General features: G+C 46.6%; 1 protein-coding gene across 1 annotated transcript in view; it reads right to left on the bottom strand.

The window, feature by feature from the left end:
* Positions 1–296: 296 nt before the first annotated feature.
* ALX4 (ALX homeobox 4) overlaps positions 297–22,364 on the bottom strand; it is a 72,814-nt gene continuing 50,746 nt past the window's right edge. The window contains exons 3-4 of the mRNA XM_075567248.1: positions 10,005–10,133; positions 297–2,243 (exon numbers count right to left, since the gene is read on the bottom strand). Coding sequence (XP_075423363.1) covers positions 1,920–2,243; positions 10,005–10,133 — 453 coding nt within the window. The 3' untranslated portion in view covers positions 297–1,919. The remainder of the gene's footprint in view (positions 2,244–10,004; positions 10,134–22,364) is intronic.

A 22,364-nucleotide genomic window follows, 5' to 3' on the forward strand; every position in this document is an offset into this window, starting at 1 on the left:
CTGAAGTGATGGGGATAAAATGTCGCCTGTGCTTCTCTTTTCACTTGGGTTGCTGCAACAGTGCTACCTACCTACTCGCCCCTTTTGTGAGGTTCCCACTTGCAAGTTGGTTATTTCTGGATAAACGAGCGTATTTGGGCTCTGAACGTTGGTGTTGATTCAGTATAATACATGGCCTTACTATGTGTTGCAGTATCCTCTGGCAGCAAAGAGGTTTGATTACTCTCCAAACCTCACATCCCCCACACCCACCCCCCCCCCCCCCACCCCCCACACACCACACCCCCACCCCTGTACCCTTCTGGAAAATGCAAAAGGAGAAAAATCAACACGAACAACAAAATAATAATAAAATTAAAAAATGCAAAGCAATTTCCAAATGTTATAAACAAAAACAGGAGTAAAATAGCAAATAACATCTCCAAAGTCTGCGTGAATTGGCGCTGCTCCCCAGCATGGCGGCACACTGCCAGCCTGAGGCCTTTCTATTGGGTCCTTTTGGAAATTATATAACCCTTGGATTCAACAAAAATGCAAACTGTGGCTGATGATTCAGGCATTGCCCAGCCTCCTCGGTGTTCTCTTGCATGAACCATTACTCGTTTTATTGCCAGAAAGGCTTGCAGAGCAGTATAGAGACACTGTCACACTGCAGAGACACTGTCACACTGCAGAGACACTGTCACACTGCAGACTGTCACACTGCAGAGACACTGTGACAATGCATAAACTGTGACAATTCAGAGACACTGTGACACTGTGACACTGCAGAGACTGACAATGCAGAGACACTGTGACACTGCAGATACACAGTCCCCATGCAGAGACACTGTCACACTGCAGAGACACTGTCACAATACAGAGACGCTGTGACACTGCAGATACAGTCACACTGCAGAGACACAGTCTCACTGCAGAGACACTGTCCCCATGCAGAGACACTGTCACACTGCAGAGACACTGTCACAATACGCTGTGACACTGCAGATACAGTCACACTGCAGAGACACTGTCACAATGCAGAGACACAGTGACAATGCAGGGATACAGGCACACTGCAGAGACACAGGCACACTGTGTCTCACACTGCAGAGACACAGTCACACTGCAGAGGCACAGTCACACTGCAGAGACACAGTCACACTGCAGATACACAGTCACACTGCAGATACACAGTCACACTGCAGAGACAGTCACACTGCAGAGACACAGTCACACTGTAGAGACACAGTCACACTGCAGAGACACAGTCACACTGCAGAGACACAGTCACACTGCAGAGACAGTCACATTGCAGAGACAGTCACACTGCAGAGACACAGTCACACTGCACAGACACAGTCACACTGCAGAGACACAGTCACACTGCAGAGACAGTCACACTGCACAGACACTGTCACACTGCAGAGACACAGTCACACTGCAGAGACACAGTCACACTGCAGAGACACAGTCACACTGCAGAGACACTGTCACAAGGCACAGACAATGTCTCTATGCATTCAGACCCCTCTGTCAGCAATGGGATTAAAGAGACACCGTCAGAGGGCAGCAACAGCGCAAGTGAGTGAGTTTGGGGGATATTAACTGGGAGGATAATGACAGATTGCATTACCAGAACCCCTGAATCATTGCTCGCCTCTCCAACACAATATACCGTAGGGTCAATTCTCCCTGATTATTATACAAATCTTTCGCTGGGCTGTCAGTGTACTGTACCTATCCCTCCCCCCTCTGCAAACCACTTGTGCACCAGTCCCACTGCTCTTTCAGATGTGGTTTCTTTTCATGTTGGCAAGTGTGGCTTCTAGTCTTTGGGAAACTATGTAGCGGGCGTCCCCATGATGCATCGTGGGTCTTCTCTGCGCCATGAGGCTGGTTTACTGTCCGTGTCGTGACGCTGGCCGGGGACAGCCCTGTCATGTTGCCCAGGACATGGCAGCACTGTGCTCCTTGGCCTTCATCCTGAGTGCAGCAATGCTGGAACTCTTGCGGTCCGGCTCAGCGTTCAAGTCGTACCCGTTTATCCCGGGGCCCATGGCCGCGCTGCCGAATAGGCTACCCATGTGCGTCTGCCCCACGTGAGCTCCGGGACCGGGGACGCTGAGGAACTCCGAGACGCCCCCGCCGGAGTGCGGGTGAGTGTGCGGGGACATGCAGGAGGACACGGTGTCACAGGGGACCACACAGGCCGGCACTGGAGAACCTCCGCCGTTATTTCCGATCCAAGAAGGGTTCTGAATCTGCAGGAGGAAGAAGCAGGGGTTTAAGTACCAGAACCCAACAGCACTGAAGCACTCTCCTTCCAAACACCTTTCATAATACTTTAGGTTCATATTATAGCACAGCCTTCATCCCACAGAATGACTTTATTTCTCTTATTCACAGATTCCTAATAAGGAGTTATTCGTCGTTTATTATTTATTATTGTTTACTAAATCCTCTATTAGGATTAAAATTCTCATTTACCTCTATTACCTTCCCAAGTCAGCAGGTCTCATTCTACTGGATATAGATCCAATGTTGGTCTTTCTCCCTCCTCATAGAGGTAAATGAGACTTTTAATCCTAATAGACGTATATTAGTATTTATCTTGTAGTGTTAGGACCTGTGAACTGGGTCTGCCTTGTCGTGGCTCGCAGGCTTACAACTAAATGACCCTTTTTCAAGAGAATATATAAGTATTTTACCGTGTATTTTTGTTATATTGGATGTAGCATTGGGCTTCTCTGTTGCTTGCTGAAGTAGGGATATCCTGAAAACCTGACCTGTTGGTGGCCCTTGAGGACTGGAGTTGGCCGCCCGTGGTCTGGACTGTGTACTCATGTCTCTGTATAAACGTGTTGACGGCGTGTGTGTATGTGTGTATTCGAATTTGTGACTACGGATCGCGGTATCGTCCATCTTTACTGCAGGCGCTAGTCACCGTGGTGGGCTCAGAAAGAGTTCTCCTGTGGTACCTTAATACAAGTCAGTACACTGGTTGCACAATACCCAATGGAGGCAAATTCAAGACGCTTGTTCTCGCCTACACAGCTGAACCTACACCTACACCTACACCTACGGCTCTCTACATCTCTGACCGAATTTCCAAGTACTCCCCCATCCGCAGCCTACGCTCTGCCCTTAAACCCACGTCTCTCCCTTGTTACTTCCTCTCTCTCTTCCACGTCCGAGGCAACACTGGAATTCTCTACCATACACACTCAGACTCTCCCCCCCCCCCCCTCCATACCATATTTCTACATTACACACATTTATACGTTCCACGCATATCAATCCTACAAGACCAATGTGTATTGGTCAACCTAGGAAGTATCGGGGGTACAAAATATTGACCTCGTGTGACTGTGGGGTTTAAAAAGTTTGTGCGCGTTGTGGGGCATTGATATATAATTTCTTGGCTGGCACGGCCTCTTGCTACCTGTACCTGCGCCGTGTCCTTGGCTGGCACGGCCTCTTGCTACCTGTACCTGCGCCGTCTCCTTGGCTGGCACGGCCTCTTGCTACCTGTACCTGCGCTGTGTCCTTGGCTGGCACGGCCTCTTGCTACCTGTACCTGCGCCGTGTCCTTGGCTGGCACGGCCTCTTGCTACCTGTACCTGCGCCGTGTCCTTGGCTGGCACGGCCTCTTGCTACCTGTACCTGCGCCGTGTCCTTGGCTGGCACGGCCTCTTGCTACCTGTACCTGCGCCGTGTCCTTGGCTGGCACGGCCTCTTGCTACCTGTACCTGCGCTGTGTCCTTGGCTGGCACGGCCTCTTGCTACCTGTACCTGCGCCGTGTCCTTGGCTGGCACGGCCTCTTGCTACCTGTACCTGCGCCGTGTCCTTGGCTGGCACGGCCTCTTGCTACCTGTACCTGCGCCGTCTCCTTGGCTGGCACGGCCTCTTGCTACCTGTACCTGCGCTGTGTCCTTGGCTGGCACGGCCTCTTGCTACCTGTACCTGCGCCGTGTCCTTGGCTGGCACGGCCTCTTGCTACCTGTACCTGCGCCGTGTCCTTGGCTGGCACGGCCTCTTGCTACCTGTACCTGCGCCGTGTCCTTGGCTGGCACGGCCTCTTGCTACCTGTACGTGCGCCGTGTCCTTGGCTGGCACGGCCTCTTGCTACCTGTACCTGCGCCGTGTCCTTGGCTGGCACGGCCTCTTGCTACCTGTACCTGCGCCGTGTCCTTGGCTGGCACGGCCTCTTGCTACCTGTACCTGCGCTGTGTCCTTGGCTGGCACGGCCTCTTGCTACCTGTACCTGCGCCGTGTCCTTGGCTGGCATGGCCTCTTGCTACCTGTACCTGCGCTGTGTCCTTGGCTGGCACGGCCTCTTGCTACCTGTACCTGCGCCGTGTCCTTGGCTGGCACGGCCTCTTGCTACCTGTACCTGCGCCGTGTCCTTGGCTGGCACGGCCTCTTGCTACCTGTACCTGCGCTGTGTCCTTGGCTGGCACGGCCTCTTGCTACCTGTACCTGCGCCGTGTCCTTGGCTGGCACGGCCTCTTGCTACCTGTACCTGCGCCGTGTCCTTGGCTGGCACGGCCTCTTGCTACCTGTACCTGCGCCGTGTCCTTGGCTGGCACGGCCTCTTGCTACCTGTACCTGCGCCGTGTCCTTGGCTGGCACGGCCTCTTGCTACCTGTACCTGCGCCGTGTCCTTGGCTGGCACGACCTCTTGCTACCTGTACCTGCGCCGTGTCCTTGGCTGGCACGGCCTCTTGCTACCTGTACCTGCGCTGTGTCCTTGGCTGGCACGGCCTCTTGCTACCTGTACCTGCGCCGTGTCCTTGGCTGGCACGGCCTCTTGCTACCTGTACCTGCGCTGTGTCCTTGGCTGGCACGGCCTCTTGCTACCTGTACCTGCGCCGTGTCCTTGGCTGGCATGGCCTCTTGCTACCTGTACCTGCGCCGTGTCCTTGGCTGGCACGGCCTCTTGCTACCTGTACCTGCGCCGTGTCCTTGGCTGGCACGGCCTCTTGCTACCTGTACCTGCGCCGTGTCCTTGGCTGGCACGGCCTCTTGCTACCTGTACCTGCGCTGTGTCCTTGGCTGGCACGGCCTCTTGCTACCTGTACCTGCGCCGTGTCCTTGGCTGGCACGGCCTCTTGCTACCTGTACCTGCGCCGTGTCCTTGGCTGGCACGGCCTCTTGCTACCTGTACCTGCGCCGTGTCCTTGGCTGGCACGGCCTCTTGCTACCTGTACCTGCGCCGTGTCCTTGGCTGGCACGACCTCTTGCTACCTGTACCTGCGCCGTGTCCTTGGCTGGCACGGCCTCTTGCTACCTGTACCTGCGCTGTGTCCTTGGCTGGCACGGCCTCTTGCTACCTGTACCTGCGCCGTGTCCTTGGCTGGCACGGCCTCTTGCTACCTGTACCTGCGCCGTGTCCTTGGCTGGCACGGCCTCTTGCTACCTGTACCTGCGCCGTGTCCTTGGCTGGCACGGCCTCTTGCTACCTGTACCTGCGCCGTGTCCTTGGCTGGCACGGCCTCTTGCTACCTGTACCTGCGCCGTGTCCTTTGCTGGCACGGCCTCTTGCTACCTGTACCTGCGCCGTGTCCTTGGCTGGCACGGCCTCTTGCTACCTGTACCTGCGCCGTGTCCTTGGCTGGCACGACCTCTTGCTACCTGTACCTGCGCCGTGTCCTTGGCTGGCACGGCCTCTTGCTACCTGTACCTGCGCTGTGTCCTTGGCTGGCACGGCCTCTTGCTACCTGTACCTGCGCCGTGTCCTTGGCTGGCACGGCCTCTTGCTACCTGTACCGTGTCCTTGGCTGGCACGGCCTCTTGCTACCTGTACCTGCGCCGTGTCCTTGGCTGGCACGGCCTCTTGCTACCTGTACCTGCGCCGTGTCCTTGGCTGGCACGGCCTCTTGCTACCTGTACCTGCGCCGTGTCCTTGGCTGGCACGGCCTCTTGCTACCTGTACCTGCGCTGTGTCCTTGGCTGGCACGGCCTCTTGCTACCTGTACCTGCGCCGTGTCCTTGGCTGGCACGGCCTCTTGCTACCTGTACCTGCGCCGTGTCCTTGGCTGGCACGGCCTCTTGCTACCTGTACCTGCGCCGTGTCCTTGGCTGGCACGGCCTCTTGCTACCTGTACCTGCGCCGTGTCCTTGGCTGGCACGACCTCTTGCTACCTGTACCTGCGCCGTGTCCTTGGCTGGCACGGCCTCTTGCTACCTGTACCTGCGCTGTGTCCTTGGCTGGCACGGCCTCTTGCTACCTGTACCTGCGCCGTGTCCTTGGCTGGCACGGCCTCTTGCTACCTGTACCTGCGCCGTGTCCTTGGCTGGCACGGCCTCTTGCTACCTGTACCTGCGCCGTGTCCTTGGCTGGCACGGCCTCTTGCTACCTGTACCTGCGCCGTGTCCTTGGCTGGCACGGCCTCTTGCTACCTGTACCTGCGCCGTGTCCTTGGCTGGCACGGCCTCTTGCTACCTGTACCTGCGCCGTGTCCTTGGCTGGCACGGCCTCTTGCTACCTGTACCTGCGCCGTGTCCTTGGCTGGCACGACCTCTTGCTACCTGTACCTGCGCCGTGTCCTTGGCTGGCACGGCCTCTTGCTACCTGTACCTGCGCTGTGTCCTTGGCTGGCACGGCCTCTTGCTACCTGTACCTGCGCCGTGTCCTTGGCTGGCACGGCCTCTTGCTACCTGTACCGTGTCCTTGGCTGGCACGGCCTCTTGCTACCTGTACCTGCGCCGTGTCCTTGGCTGGCACGGCCTCTTGCTACCTGTACCTGCGCCGTGTCCTTGGCTGGCACGGCCTCTTGCTACCTGTACCTGCGCCGTGTCCTTGGCTGGCACATCTTATTAACACATAAAAACGATCTGATACTGAGAAATGTACGTGTCTTGACATCTGGGGGAGGAGGCTGCCCCGAGACCCAGTGCTCCCACATCTGGGGGAGGAGGCTGCCCCGAGACCCAGTGCTCCCACATCTGGGGGAGGAGGCTGCCCCGAGACCCAGTGCTCCCACAACTGGATGAGGCTGCCCCGAGACCCAGTGCTCCCACATCTGGAGGAAGATACTGCCCCGGGACCCAGTGCTCCCACATCTGGAGGAGGAGGCTGCCCCGGGACCTAGTGCTTCCACATCTGGAGGAGGAGGCTGCCCCGAGACCCAGTGCTCCCACATCTGGAGGAGGAGGCTGCCCCGGGACCTAGTGCTCCCACACCTGGGGGGGCGGGGGGGGCTGCCTGGGACCTAGTGCTCCCACATCTGGAGGAGGAGGTTGCCTCAGGACCCAGTACTCCCACATTTGGGGGGGGAGGCTGCCCCGGGACCCAATACTCCCACATCTGGGGGAGGGGGGAGAAGATTGCCACAGGACCCAGCGCTCCCGCATCTGGGGGGAGGCTGCCCCGGAACCCAGCACTCCCACATCTGGGGGAGGAGGCTGCCTGGGACACAGCGCTCCCACATCTGGGGGAGGAGGCTGCCTGGGACACAGCGCTCCCACATCTGGGGGAGGAGGCTGCCTGGGACCTAGTGCTCCCACATATGGGGGAGGAGGCTTCCACAGGACCCAGCACTCCCACATCTGGGGGAGGAGGCTGCCTGGGACACAGTGCTCCCACATCTGGGGGAGGAGGCTTCCACAGGACCCAGCACTCCCACATCTGGGGGAGGAGGCTGCCTGGGACACAGTGCTCACACATCTGGGGGAAGAGGCTGCATCGGGACCGAGTGCTCACACATCTGGGGGAGGAGGCTGCATCGGGACCCAGTGCTCCCACATCTGGGGGAGAACGCTGCCTGGGACACAGCGCTCCCACATCTCGGGGAGGAGGCTGCCCTGGGACACAGCGCTCCCACATCTCGGGGAGGAGGCTGCCCTGGGACCCAGTGCTCACACATCTGGGGGAGGAGGCTGCATCGGGACCCAGTGCTCACACATCTGGGGGAGGAGGCTGCATCGGGACCCAGTGCTCCCACATCTGGGGGAGGAGGCTGCATCGGGACACAGCGCTCCCACATCTGGGGGAGAAGGCTGCCTGGGACCCAGCGCTCCCACATCTGGGGGAGGAGGCTGCCTGGGACACAGCGCTCCCACATCTGGGGGAGAAGGCTGCTCCTGAACAGCTTCAAAGCCAAGTACTTAACACTGCAAAGATCCTTTCAGCAGCTCCTTAACTCCTTCAGTGCCAGTGACGTATGAATGTGTTTAGCTCACTCGGCTACACACATTAACCCCTGCAGTGTCAGAGCGGCCTGTATCCCACAGCCCTACTGCAAGGCGCCATGTCACATGATTCACCCTTCATTAACACCTTCAGCGCCAAAGGAGCCAGCAGTTCCGTGCCCATGGCCTCTCTGGCGCTAAATGATTCATAAAACGAGTGATGTTGTGTTGCACGTCTAAACACAAATAGTGGTGCTGTGCAGGACCCGGGTGGATTAACCCCTTCAATGCATGGCTGTGCTGGCCCTCCAGTGTGGCTGTGGCAGCTTGGGCCGCTGGTTCATATTACAGGCAGAGGACCCTGGGATCCCCTAGGAATAGGTGAAGGGGAGTGTGAGATGCAGGAATGCAGCAGAGAAGGCTCCAGATGTGGAGAGCAGAGTGACAGTCTGACATTCCTGCAGTCTCCCTGCTCTTCAAACATCTGACCTTTTACCTTGCGCCTCTCACTCCCTCCTCCTCTTCTTTCCTTGTTCTTCTTGGTGATGAAATGCAAAATGACCAGGACATGAAAAGTGTCAGAGGATATCACCCCCTCCCCCCCGCCCCCACCCCGCCCCCATCCCTCCTACCCTTCTCTCCTCTACACTTTCTGTCACCCATGTTTTCCATGCACCCCCTGGAAAGATTCGGGGGGGATTTGCAAAGAGCGTTGAGCATTCGAAGGTTTTCAGCTGCAAAACAGGGCAGGCCTGGGACATGGTGCAGGGAGCGGCGCTGGGCAGCGCTGACGCTCACGCTCTCCTGCTCAAGCAGGAGATTTTTCTTGTCCCTGCATGAGCGTCAGCGAGCGCGCTTGTGTGCCGGGTGGGAGCCGGGCGGGGCTAGCGCGCCACGTCGCGGCGCCGATGTCACGGACTGCCATTGGCTTCTGGCAGTCACGTGACCGGCCCTGCGCTTCCCTCAGCGGGAAATCTAAAATTGGTGTGTCGGCTGAAATTCCGCACGCCTGCGGAAGCGCCGTCTAAAGCCGCAGAGATAGGGATAATGTTTCCCCTCAGCGCGGCTCAGCGCGCCTCAGCACGGTCTTCTTGACCATGTCCGAGGCCTTAGAGATACAGAAGCGGGAGCGTTTCGATTAGATTAGGTGTCTGAATGCCGTGCAGCTGATACCACAGGGGGGCTCAACTCCCGTCTTCAAGCGCCTCCCAACAGGTCAGGTTTTCAGGCTATCCGAGCTTCAGCACAGGTGGCTCAATGAGTCCCTGCTTCAGCACAGGTGGCTCACTGAGTCCCTGCGTCAGCACAGGTGGCTCAATCAAGAGGCTCAGTCTTTGACTGAGCCACCTGTGCTGAAGCTGAGATATCCTGATAACCTGACCTGTTGGGGGGGGGGGGGGGGCTTGAGGACTGGAGGTGAGCCCCCTGCCCTTCACTCTCTCGGAGATGTTGGCGTCCTGAGTCCGTGACAGACGTTTGCTGCCGCTACAGCTGCTCTGTTACAATCCGAAGCCCACTCCCCTTCTCACCCCCCCTACCCACTATCTTCCCACTTATCCTTCATTATAGCTTGTAATGTTACAATGCGTGTTAATGTTTGCTATCTTATTGTTTTTCTCCCGCCAACCCTCTTGTACTGCGCTACAGAGTATGTTGGCACATTGGAAATAAATGATAATATAATGTTGTTATTTTCTTTTTCTTTTTTTATGGAAGTTTAGGTTTCTAGATATTTATATAAAAAAACAACAAGTGGTGCTCTGTATCGCTGGGAAATATTGCATGTCGTGCTTCACTGCTCAGTTTCTTTGTGTTTCTGCTTTGTGTGCAGGTGTGCGAGGGTAGGGTGGGATGGGGTGGGGTGGGGATGGAGGACCCCTGGACTCACCTGGGCGTAGTTCTCTGCCCGGGTTAAGAGCGGCAGCTCGTAGGCGGAGGAGAAGTGGGTGCGGACCTGCTGCATCTGCCCGAACCTCTCCCTCTTCCTCCACTTGGCTCTTCGGTTCTGGAACCATACCTGGGAGAGGGGATGGGGGTTAGAGGCACGGAGGAGGCGAGTACGAACAATGTGATAATAATAACAGCTTTATTTCATATGGCGCTTTTCTTCCAATGGGACACAAAACGCATCACAATGACAGCACAGCGCGCGGTACACAGCACATGGGAATGTTACAGACACGGTCCCTGCCCCGTGGAGCTTACACTCTATGTTTCTGGTGCCTGAGGCACAGGGAGATAAAGTGACTTGCCCAAGGTCACAAGGAGCCGACACCGGGAACTGAACCAGGCTCCCCTGATTCACACTCAGGGGCCGATTCACAAAGCAGTGATAAAATCAGTGCATTTGCGTGCGACTATGCAATGCTAGTGTCTTATCATGCCCATATTATATGGGTCTGATATACCATTATGCCAATCAATGGGTAGAGGGTGGGTATAGTGTGCCTGGCGTGGGTGGTTTGGCCTCCCTGGTGGGTAGCTGGGAGGGTGGGTTAACCCCTTAATTACCATAGCGGTTTTTAACCGCTAAGGTGATTAAGGGGTTAGTGGCCATTATATTGTATTTTTTCATGTATTCTTGCTGGCATCGGAGGACATGGACCTGGAGTATGGTGATGAAGATGCCATTCATAATGGCAGGGGTAAGTAGAAAGGTTTATTTACTTTATATATGCTGGCTGGCTAATGTTTTATTTTATAATGGGCAAATTATCTATTATCCATATATGGATATTAATAATTTTGCCCATTACTGTACTGTACTGTATGTATTGGGGGGGAGGGGGGGAATGTATTTATTTGAATGTATGCATATATTTTTTTTTAGGCACAGGATTGGTACCGCAGGCCAGCGGGGACCCCGGACACCCGCGGGGACCACCCAAGGGCCCCAAGACACCACAGGGACCACCAAGGGCCCCCAGACACCAGCGGGGACCACTCAAGGGCCCTGCAGACACCCACGGGGACAACCCGAGGGCAACTGACACCCGCGGGGACTACCCGGAGACCCCCGTCAGCCTCTTGTATTAATGCTGTGCATAAAAAAAATGGGGAAAAGAAATGGCGAGCTTTTATAGTACGATACAGCTATCACTGCTTTGTGAATAGCTGCTACTGGCTAAAAACGGCGGGTTTGCCATTTTTTGGGCATATCGGGCGGCTTTTTTTTCGCTGACTGTTTATGGGTGATAAAAAGCCATTATAGCGGATACTGCACTGTTATCACTGCGCTGTGAATCGCGCAGCAGGCAGTATCAGGCTATAAAGGCATTTATCTCACTTAAAACCACTTATCACTGCTTTGTGAATCGGCCCCACAGCGTCTTTACTCACTGTGCCACTCCTTCTCCTTAAGTGGACATCTGGTGAGTATCGGGACGAGTAGTATCGGTTATGTAAGTCTTTGACTGATACTACAGGCTGTAAAGATGCATTCAAAAGAATAGAGCGCAGAGCCGCCATGACGAGGGGAATCTTCGCTCTATTATGTGTTCTAGAGAGTGTATGTTCATTGGGAGATATGCTGTGACATCCTCTTATCATCCAACCAAAGATGACTACGTTCTGAGGCAAATAAAGTGAGCATGTCATTGGTTACAATATGTATTTACATTCTGTACTTCTGCACAGTCTAATCACTGTATGAGTTACTATCGGTGTAATGTAGAAGTTAATATTGGTGTAATATAAGAGTCGATATCGGTGTAATGTACGAGTTACTGTCGGTGTAATGTATGAGTTACTGTCGGTGTAATGTATGAGTTTCTGTAGGTGTAATGTATGAGTTACTGTCTGTGTAATGTATGAGTTACTGTCGGTGTAATGTATGAGTTTCTGTAGGTGTAATGTATCAGTTACTGTAGGTGTAATGTATGAGTTTCTGTAGGTGTAATGTATGAGTTACTGTCGGTGTAATGTATGAGTTTCTGTAGGTGTAATCTATTAGTTACTGTAGGTGTAATATATGAGTTACTGAACGTGTAATGTATGAGTTACTGTACTGTAGGTGTAATGTATGAGATACTGTACAGTAGGTGTAATGTATGCGTTACTGTAGGTGTAATGTATGAGTTACTGAACGTGTAATGTATGAGTTACTGTACTGTAGGTGTAATGTATGAGTTACTGTAGGTGTAATGTATGAGTTACTGTAGGTGTAATGTATGAGTTACTGTAGGTGTAATGTATGAGTTACTGAACGTGTAATGTATGAGTTACTGAACGTGTAATTTATGAGTTACTGTACTGTAGGTGTAATGTATGAGTTACTGAACGTGTAATGTATGAGTTACTGTAGGTGTAATGTATGAGTTACTGTAGGTGTAATGTATGAGTTACTGAACGTGTAATGTATGAGTTACTGTAGGTGTAATGTATGAGTTACTGTAGGTGTAATGTATGCGTTACTGTACGTGTAATGTATGAATTACTGTACTGTAGGTGTAATGTATGAGTTAGTGTACATGTAATGTATGAGTTACTGTAGGTGTAATGTATGAGTTAGTGTACATGTAATGTATGAGTTAGTGTACATGTAATGTATGAGTTACTGTACTGTAGGTGTAATGTATGAGTTAGTGTACATGTAATGTATGAGATACTGTAGGTGTAATGTATGAGTTAGTGTACATGTAATGTATGAGTTACTGTACTGTAGGTGTAATGTATGAGTTACTGTACTGTAGGTGTAATTTATGAGTTAGTGTACATGTAATGTATGAGTTACTGTAGGTGTAATGTATGAGTTAGTGTACATGTAATGTATGAGTTACTGTAGGTGTAATGTATGAGTTAGTGTACATGTAATGTATGAGTTACTGTAGGTGTAATGTATGAGTTAGTGTACATGTAATGTATGAGTTACTGTAGGTGTAATGTATGAGTTAGTGTACATGTAATGTATGAGTTAGTGTACTGTAGGTGTAATGTATGAGTTACTGTAGGTGTAATGTATGAGTTAGTGTACATGTAATGTATGAGTTAGTGTACATGTAATGTATGAGTTACTGTACTGTAGGTGTAATGTATGAGTTACTGTACTGTAGGTGTAATGTATGAGTTAGTGTATGTGTAATGTATGAGTTACTGTAGGTGTAATGTATGAGTTACTGTACTGTAGGTGTAATGTATGAGTTACTGAACGTGTAATGTATGAGTTACTGTACTGTAGGTGTAATGTATGAGTTACTGAACGTGTAATGTATGAGTTACTGTAGGTGTAATGTATGAGTTACTGTAGGTGTAATGTATGAGTTACTGTAGGTGTAATGTATGAGTTACTGAACGTGTAATGTATGAGTTACTGAACGTGTAATGTATGAGTTACTGTACTGTAGGTGTAATGTATAAGTTACTGAACGTGTAATGTATGAGTTACTGTAGGTGTAATGTATAAGTTACTGTAGGTGTAATGTATGAGTTACTGAACGTGTAATGTATGAGTTACTGAACGTGTAATGTATGAGTTACTGTACTGTAGGTGTAATGTATAAGTTACTGAACGTGTAATGTATGAGTTACTGTAGGTGTAATGTATGAGTTACTGTAGGTGTAATGTATGAGTTACTGTAGGTGTAATGTATGCGTTACTGTAGGTGTAATGTATGAGTTACTGTAGGTGTAATGTATGAGTTACTGTAGGTGTAATGTATGAGTTACTGTAGGTGTAATGTATGAGTTACTGTAGGTGTAATGTATGAGTTACTGTATGTGTAATGTATGAGTTACTGTAGGTGTAATGTATGAGTTACTGTATGTGTAATGTATGAGTTACTGTACTGTAGGTGTAATGTATGAGTTACTGTACTGTAGGTGTAATGTATGAGTTAGTGTACATGTAATGTATGAGTTACTGTAGGTGTAATGTATGAGTTAGTGTACATGTAATGTATGAGTTAGTGTACATGTAATGTATGAGTTAGTGTACATGTAATGTATGAGTTACTGTACTGTAGGTGTAATGTATGAGTTACTGTACTGTAGGTGTAATGTATGAGTTAGTGTACTGTAGGTGTAATGTATGAGTTAGTGTACATGTAATGTATGAGTTACTGTAGGTGTAATGTATGAGTTAGTGTACATGTAATGTATGAGTTACTGTAGGTGTAATGTATGAGTTAGTGTACATGTAATGTATGAGTTACTGTAGGTGTAATGTATGAGTTAGTGTACATGTAATGTATGAGTTACTGTAGGTGTAATGTATGAGTTAGTGTACATGTAATGTATGAGTTACTGTAGGTGTAATGTATGAGTTAGTGTACATGTAATGTATGAGTTACTGTACTGTAGGTGTAATGTATGAGTTAGTGTACATGTAATGTATGAGTTAGTGTACATGTAATGTATGAGTTACTGTACTGTAGGTGTAATGTATGAGTTACTGTACTGTAGGTGTAATGTATGAGTTAGTGTACATGTAATGTATGTGTTACTGTAGGTGTAATGTATGAGTTACTGTACTGTAGGTGTAATGTATGAGTTACTGTAGGTGTAATGTATGAGTTACTGTACTGTAGGTGTAATGTATGAGTTACTGTACTGTAGGTGTAATGTATGAGTTAGTGTACATGTAATGTATGAGTTACTGTAGGTGTAATGTATGAGTTACTGTACTGTAGGTGTAATGTATGAGTTACTGTAGGTGTAATGTATGAGTTACTGTACTGTAGGTGTAATGTATGAGTTACTGTACTGTAGGTGTAATGTATGAGTTACTGTACTGTAGGTGTAATGTATGAGTTACTGTAGGTGTAATGTATGAGTTACTGTACTGTAGGTGTAATGTATGAGTTACTGTAGGTGTAATGTATGAGTTACTGTACTGTAGGTGTAATGTATGAGTTACTGTACTGTAGGTGTAATGTATGATTAACTGTAGGTGTAATGTATGAATTACTGTACTGTAGGTGTAATGTATGAGTTACTGTAGGTGTAATGTATGAGTTAGTGTACATGTAATGTATGAGTTAGTGTACATGTAATGTATGAGTTACTGTAGGTGTAATGTATGAGTTACTGTAGGTGTAATGTATGAGTTACTGTACTGTAGGTGTAATGTATGAGTTACTGTACTGTAGGTGTAATGTATGAGTTAGTGTAGGTGTAATGTATGAGTTAGTGTACATGTAATGTATGAGTTACTGAACGTGTAATGTATGAGTTACTGTAGGTGTAATGTATGAGTTACTGTAGGTGTAATGTATGAATTACTGTAGGTGTAATGTATGAGTTACTGTAGGTGTAATGTATGAGTTACTGTAGGTGTAATGTATGAGTTACTGTAGGTGTAATGTATGAGTTAGTGTACATGTAATGTATGAGTTACTGAACGTGTAATGTATGAGTTACTGTACTGTAGGTGTAATGTATGAGTTACTGTACTGTAGGTGTAATGTATGAGTTAGTGTACATGTAATGTATGAGTTACTGTACTGTAGGTGTAATGTATGAGTTAGTGTACATGTAATGTATGAGTTACTGTAGGTGTAATGTATGAGTTAGTGTACATGTAATGTATGAGTTAGTGTACATGTAATGTATGAGTTACTGTACTGTAGGTGTAATGTATGAGTTACTGTACTGTAGGTGTAATGTATGAGTTACTGTACTGTAGGTGTAATGTATGAGTTAGTGTACATGTAATGTATGAGTTACTGTAGGTGTAATGTATGAGTTAGTGTACATGTAATGTATGAGTTACTGTAGGTGTAATGTATGAGTTAGTGTACATGTAATGTATGAGTTACTGTAGGTGTAATGTATGAGTTAGTGTACATGTAATGTATGAGTTACTGTACTGTAGGTGTAATGTATGAGTTAGTGTACATGTAATGTATGAGTTACTGTAGGTGTAATGTATGAGTTAGTGTACATGTAATGTATGAGTTAGTGTACATGTAATGTATGAGTTACTGTACTGTAGGTGTAATGTATGAGTTACTGTACTGTAGGTGTAATGTATGAGTTACTGTACTGTAGGTGTAATGTATGAGTTACTGTAGGTGTAATGTATGAGTTAGTGTACATGTAATGTATGAGTTACTGTACTGTAGGTGTAATGTATGAGTTAGTGTACATGTAATGTATGAGTTAGTGTACATGTAATGTATGAGTTAGTGTACATGTAATGTATGAGTTACTGTACTGTAGGTGTAATGTATGAGTTAGTGTACATGTAATGTATGAGTTACTGTAGGTGTAATGTATGAGTTAGTGTACATGTAATGTATGAGTTAGTGTACATGTAATGTATGAGTTACTGTAGGTGTAATGTATGAGTTAGTGTACATGTAATGTATGAGTTAGTGTACATGTAATGTATGAGTTACTGTAGGTGTAATGTATGAGTTAGTGTACATGTAATGTATGAGTTAGTGTACATGTAATGTATGAGTTACTGTACTGTAGGTGTAATGTATGAGTTACTGTACTGTAGGTGTAATGTATGAGTTACTGTACTGTAGGTGTAATGTATGAGTTAGTGTACATGTAATGTATGAGTTACTGTACTGTAGGTGTAATGTATGAGTTAGTGTACATGTAATGTATGAGTTACTGTAGGTGTAATGTATGAGTTAGTGTACATGTAATGTATGAGTTACTGTAGGTGTAATGTATGAGTTAGTGTACATGTAATGTATGAGTTACTGTACTGTAGGTGTAATGTATGAGTTAGTGTACATGTAATGTATAAGTTACTGTAGGTGTAATGTATGAGTTAGTGTACATGTAATGTATGAGTTAGTGTACATGTAATGTATGAGTTACTGTACTGTAGGTGTAATGTATGAGTTACTGTACTGTAGGTGTAATGTATGAGTTACTGTACTGTAGGTGTAATGTATGAGTTACTGTAGGTGTAATGTATGAGTTAGTGTACATGTAATGTATGAGTTACTGTACTGTAGGTGTAATGTATGAGTTAGTGTACATGTAATGTATGAGTTAGTGTACATGTAATGTATGAGTTAGTGTACATGTAATGTATGAGTTACTGTACTGTAGGTGTAATGTATGAGTTACTGTACTGTAGGTGTTAATGTATGAGTTACTGTACTGTAGGTGTAATGTATGAGTTACTGTAGGTGTAATGTATGAGTTAGTGTAGGTGTAATGTATGAGTTAGTGTACATGTAATGTATGAGTTAGTGTACATGTAATGTATGAGTTACTGTACTGTAGGTGTAATGTATGAGTTAGTGTACATGTAATGTATGAGTTACTGTAGGTGTAATGTATGAGTTAGTGTACATGTAATGTATGAGTTACTGTAGGTGTAATGTATGATTGACCATATATTTCTCAGTGGCCGAGATTCGGGTGTATGGAAGTACGTTGCATTGAGTCACAGTGCGGGGGGCTACATGGTGCACTCTGGCTACAGGTTGGGTGTTGCTCCCACTACAGACCATTTAAACTGTGCCAACTCCCCATTAATCAAGCTAAAAGATGTCAGCACAGAAGCACGTTCACGGAGAGGGGTGTAAGGGCCACCGCTCTTGGGTCATATCAGCCTGCAATAGACTATGCATTAAATCCCTAGAAAGCTCATCAATCAGACATGAGGTTGAGGGGAGAGCTGCTTCCGTCAGGGAAGAGGGGAGTCCCCTGGGCCTCTGCTTTAGATTTGCCATGGTGGATAAGCAATGTTCACCAGAGGCCTGCTCTGTCAGCGAGGTCTTGTGCTTTATGAGCTGGGGAAAACCCTCACACCCCGGTCCTGTGTAAGGAGTCTGGCCAGTTTCAGGGTTTAGTGAAAGATTTGGTTTATCTGTCTGTCTCCAAATCCCCATAACTAATAGAATTACTGTAACGCACAGACAGAAAATGAGCAGCGTGAGGGCTCCCCTTCCAGTTACTAAAGCCACTTCTTACAATTGTTGCAATAAATGCCAATGAAAAATGATGATAAATACTGAGTGAGGTATACATATACATATATTAACTTTAACCTCTTCAGCACCACAGCAGTGTGAATCTATAACGCTGTACGGATTCAGAGGGTGATCCTATTAAAGCCTAAAGGGTTATTGATGTATAGAAGAGTTAGTCTGGATTTTAAGAGGGTGATCCTATTGAGCACTATGGGATACCGATGTGGGTGACATTGAAAGGAGAGCGGTGATATCTGGTGCCAATATTCTTTTATTTGGGAGAAACCCGAGAGCACATTGTCAGCATCCTGTCCTGGGAACGAGTTCGGGATGAGAGGGTCAGATCACTTGCGCTTGTGCTTGTTTTCATTTCATCTTTAATTTCCTGCCGCCTCTGCTCTGGCTCTGTCCCTCACACCCACCTCCCATGGCTTGTGGGGGAAGGGAAGCAGAGCACCGGGCGGCAGGACAGGGCAAGAAACAGGGAACTGAGCAGAAAGGGACCGAAATAAGCAGACAGGTAAAGGTGGGAAATACCAGCGAGACATGGGAAAGATAGGGAGAAACAACACTAATAGAGACAGAGGAGAAATGGAAGCACCGACTGCGGTTAAAAGCTTCAGTGCCAAGTGGAAAATCAGCAGCACCAGCTTGTTAATTAGGTTACATTAATTAAAGAGGGGTTGTTGAGTTTATACCAGGTTTTACTCCATGGGGAATTGGAGAAAATGAATGTCATAGGCCCAGAGTTTTATACATATCAATGTAACATGGTCAGGGTTTCTATGTAACTATGTAGCATGGTCAGTGCTTCTATGTAACTATGTAACTATGTAACATGGTCAGTGTTTCTATGTAACTATGTAACATGGTCAGTGCTTCTATGTAACTATGTAACATGGTCAGTGTTTCTATGTAACTATGTAACATGGTCAGTGCTTATATGTAACTATATAACATGGTCAGTGCTTCTATGTAACTATGTAACATGGTCAGCGTTTCTATGTAACTATGTAACATGGTCAGCGCTTCTATGTAACTATGTAACATGGTCAGTGTTTCTATGTAACTATGTAACATGGTCAGCGCTTCTATGTAGCTATGTAACATGGTCAGTGCTTCTATGTAACTATGTAACATGGTCAGTGCTTCTATGTAGCTATGTAACATGGTCAGTGCTTCTATGTAACTATGTAACTATGTAACATGGTCAGTGCTTCTATGTAACTATGTAACATGGTCAGTGTTTCTATGTAACTATGTAACATGGTCAGTGCTTCTATGTAACTATGTAACATGGTCAGTGTTTCTATGTAACTATGTAACATGGTCAGTGTTTCTATGTAACTAAGTAACATGGTCAGTTTTTCTATGTAACTATGTAACATGGTCAGTGCTTCTATGTAACTATGTAACATGGTCAGCGCTTCTACAGTATGTAACTATATAACATGGTCAGTGCTTCTATGTAACCATGTAACATGGTCAGTGCTTCTATGTAACTATGTAACACGGTCAGTGCTTCTATGTAACTATGTAACACGGTCAGTGCTTCTATGTAACTATGTAACATGGTCAGCCCTTCTATGTAACTATGTAACATGGTCAGCGCTTCTATGTAACTATGTAACATGGTCAGTGCTTCTATGTAACTATGTAACATGGTCAGTGTTTCTATGTAACTATGTAACATGGTCTGTGCTTCTATGTAACTATGTAACACGGTCAGTGCTTCTATGTAACTATGCAACATGGTCAGCGCTTCTATGTAACTATGTAACATGGTCAGTGTTTCTATGTAACTATGTAACACGGTCAGTGCTTCTATGTAACTATGTAACATGGTCAGTGTTTCTATGTAACTATGTAACATGGTCAGCGCTTCTATGTAACTATGTAACATGGTCAGTGCTTCTATGTAACTATGTAACATGGTCAGCGCTTCTATGTAGCTATGTAACATGGTCAGTGCTTCTATGTAACTATGTAACATGGTCACTGCTTCTATGTAACTATGTAACATGGTCAGTGCTTCTATGTAACTATGTAACATGGTCAGTGCTTCTATGTAACTATGTAACATGGTCAGTGCTTCTATGTAACTATGTAACATGGTCACTGCTTCTATGTAACTATGTAACATGGTCAGTGCTTCTATGTAACTATGTAACATGGTCAGTGCTTCTATGTAACTATGTAACATGGTCAGTGCTTCTATGTAACTATGTAACATGGTCACTGCTTCTATGTAACTATGTAACATGGTCAGTGCTTCTATGTAACTATGTAACATGGTCAGCGCTTCTATGTAACTATGTAACATGGTCAGTGTTTCTATGTAACTATGTAACATGGTCAGCGCTTCTATGTAACTATGTAACATGGTCAGTGCTTCTATGTAACTATGTAACACGGTCAGGGCTTCTATGTAACTATGTAACACGGTCAGTGCTTCTATGTAACTATGTAACACGGTCAGTGCTTCTATGTAACTATGTAACACGGTCACTGCTTCTATGTAACTATGTAACACGGTCAGCGCTTCTATGTAACTATGTAACATGGTCAGTGCTTCTATGTAACTATGTAACATGGTCAGTGTTTCTATGTAACTATGTAACATGGTCAGTGCTTCTATGTAACTATGTAACATGGTCAGTGCTTCTATGTAACTATGTAACATGGTCAGTGCTTCTATGTAACTATGTAACATGGTCAGTGCTTCTATGTAACTATGTAACATGGTCAGTGCTTATATGTAACTATGTAACATGGTCAGTGTTTCTATGTAACTATGTAACATGGTCAGTGCTTCTATGTAACTATGTAACATGGTCAGTGCTTCTATGTAACTACGTAACATGGCCAGTGCTTCCATGTAACTACGTAACATGGTCAGTGCTTCTATGTAACTATGTAACATGGTTAGTGCTTCTATGTAACTATGTAACATGGTCAGTGCTTCTATGTAACTATGTAACATGGTCAGTGCTTCTATGTAACTATGTAACATGGTCAGTGCTTCTATGTAACTATGTAACATGGTCAGTGCTTCTATGTAACTATGTAACATGGTCAGTGCTTCTATGTAACTATGTAACATGGTCAGTGCTTCTATGTAACTATGTAACATGGTCAGTGCTTCTATGTAACTATGTAACATGGTCAGTGCTTCTATGTAACTATGTAACATGGTCAGTGCTTCTATGTAACTATGTAACATGGTCAGTGCTTCTATGTAACTATGTAACATGGTCAGTGCTTCTATGTAACTATGTAACATGGTCAGTGCTTCTATGTAACTATGTAACATGGTCAGTGCTTCTATGTAACTATGTAACATGGTCACTGCTTCTATGTAACTATGTAACATGGTCAGTGCTTCTATGTAACTATGTAACATGGTCAGTGCTTCTATGTAACTACGTAACATGGTCAATGCTTCTATGTAACTATGTAACATGTCAGTGCTTCTATGTAACTATGTAACATTGTCAGTGTTTCTATGTAACTATGTAACATGGTCAGCGTTTCTATGTAACTATGTAACATGGTCAGCGCTTCTATGTAACTATGTAACTATGTAACATTGTCACTGTTTCTATGTAACATGGTCAGCGTTTCTATGTAACTATGTAACTATGTAACATTGTCACTGTTTCTATGTAACTATGTAACATGGTCAGTGTTTCTATGTAACTATGTAACATGGTCAGTGTTTCTATGTAACTATGTAACATGGTCAGTGTTTCTATGTAACTATGTAACATGGTCAGTGTTTCTATGTAACTATGTAACATGGTCAGTGTTTCTATGTAACTATGTAACATGGTCAGTGCTTCTATGTAACTATGTAACACGGTCAGTGCTTCTATGTAACTATGTAACATGGTCAGTGCTTTTATGTAACTATGTAACACGGTCAGTGCTTCTATGTAACTATGTAACATGGTCAGTGCTTCTATGTAACTATGTAACATGGTCAGTGCTTCTATGTAACTATGTAACACGGTCAGTGCTTCTATGTAACTATGTAACATGGTCAGTGCTTCTATGTAGCTATGTAACATGGTCAGCGCTTCTATGTAACTATGTAACATGGTCAGTGCTTCTATGTAACTATGTAACATGGTCAGTGCTTCTATGTAACTATGTAACATGGTCACTGCTTCTATGTAACTATGTAACATGGTCAGTGTTTCTATGTAACTATGTAACATGGTCAGTGCTTCTATGTAGCTATGTAACATGGTCAGTGCTTCTATGTAACTATGTAACATGGTCAGTGTTTCTATGTAACTATGTAACATGGTCAGTGCTTCTATGTAGCTATGTAACATGGTCAGCGCTTCTATGTAACTATGTAA

The sequence above is a fragment of the Ascaphus truei genome, chromosome 12 (genome assembly GCF_040206685.1).
Source record: "Ascaphus truei isolate aAscTru1 chromosome 12, aAscTru1.hap1, whole genome shotgun sequence".
In the NCBI taxonomy this organism is placed as follows: Eukaryota; Metazoa; Chordata; class Amphibia; order Anura; family Ascaphidae; genus Ascaphus; species Ascaphus truei.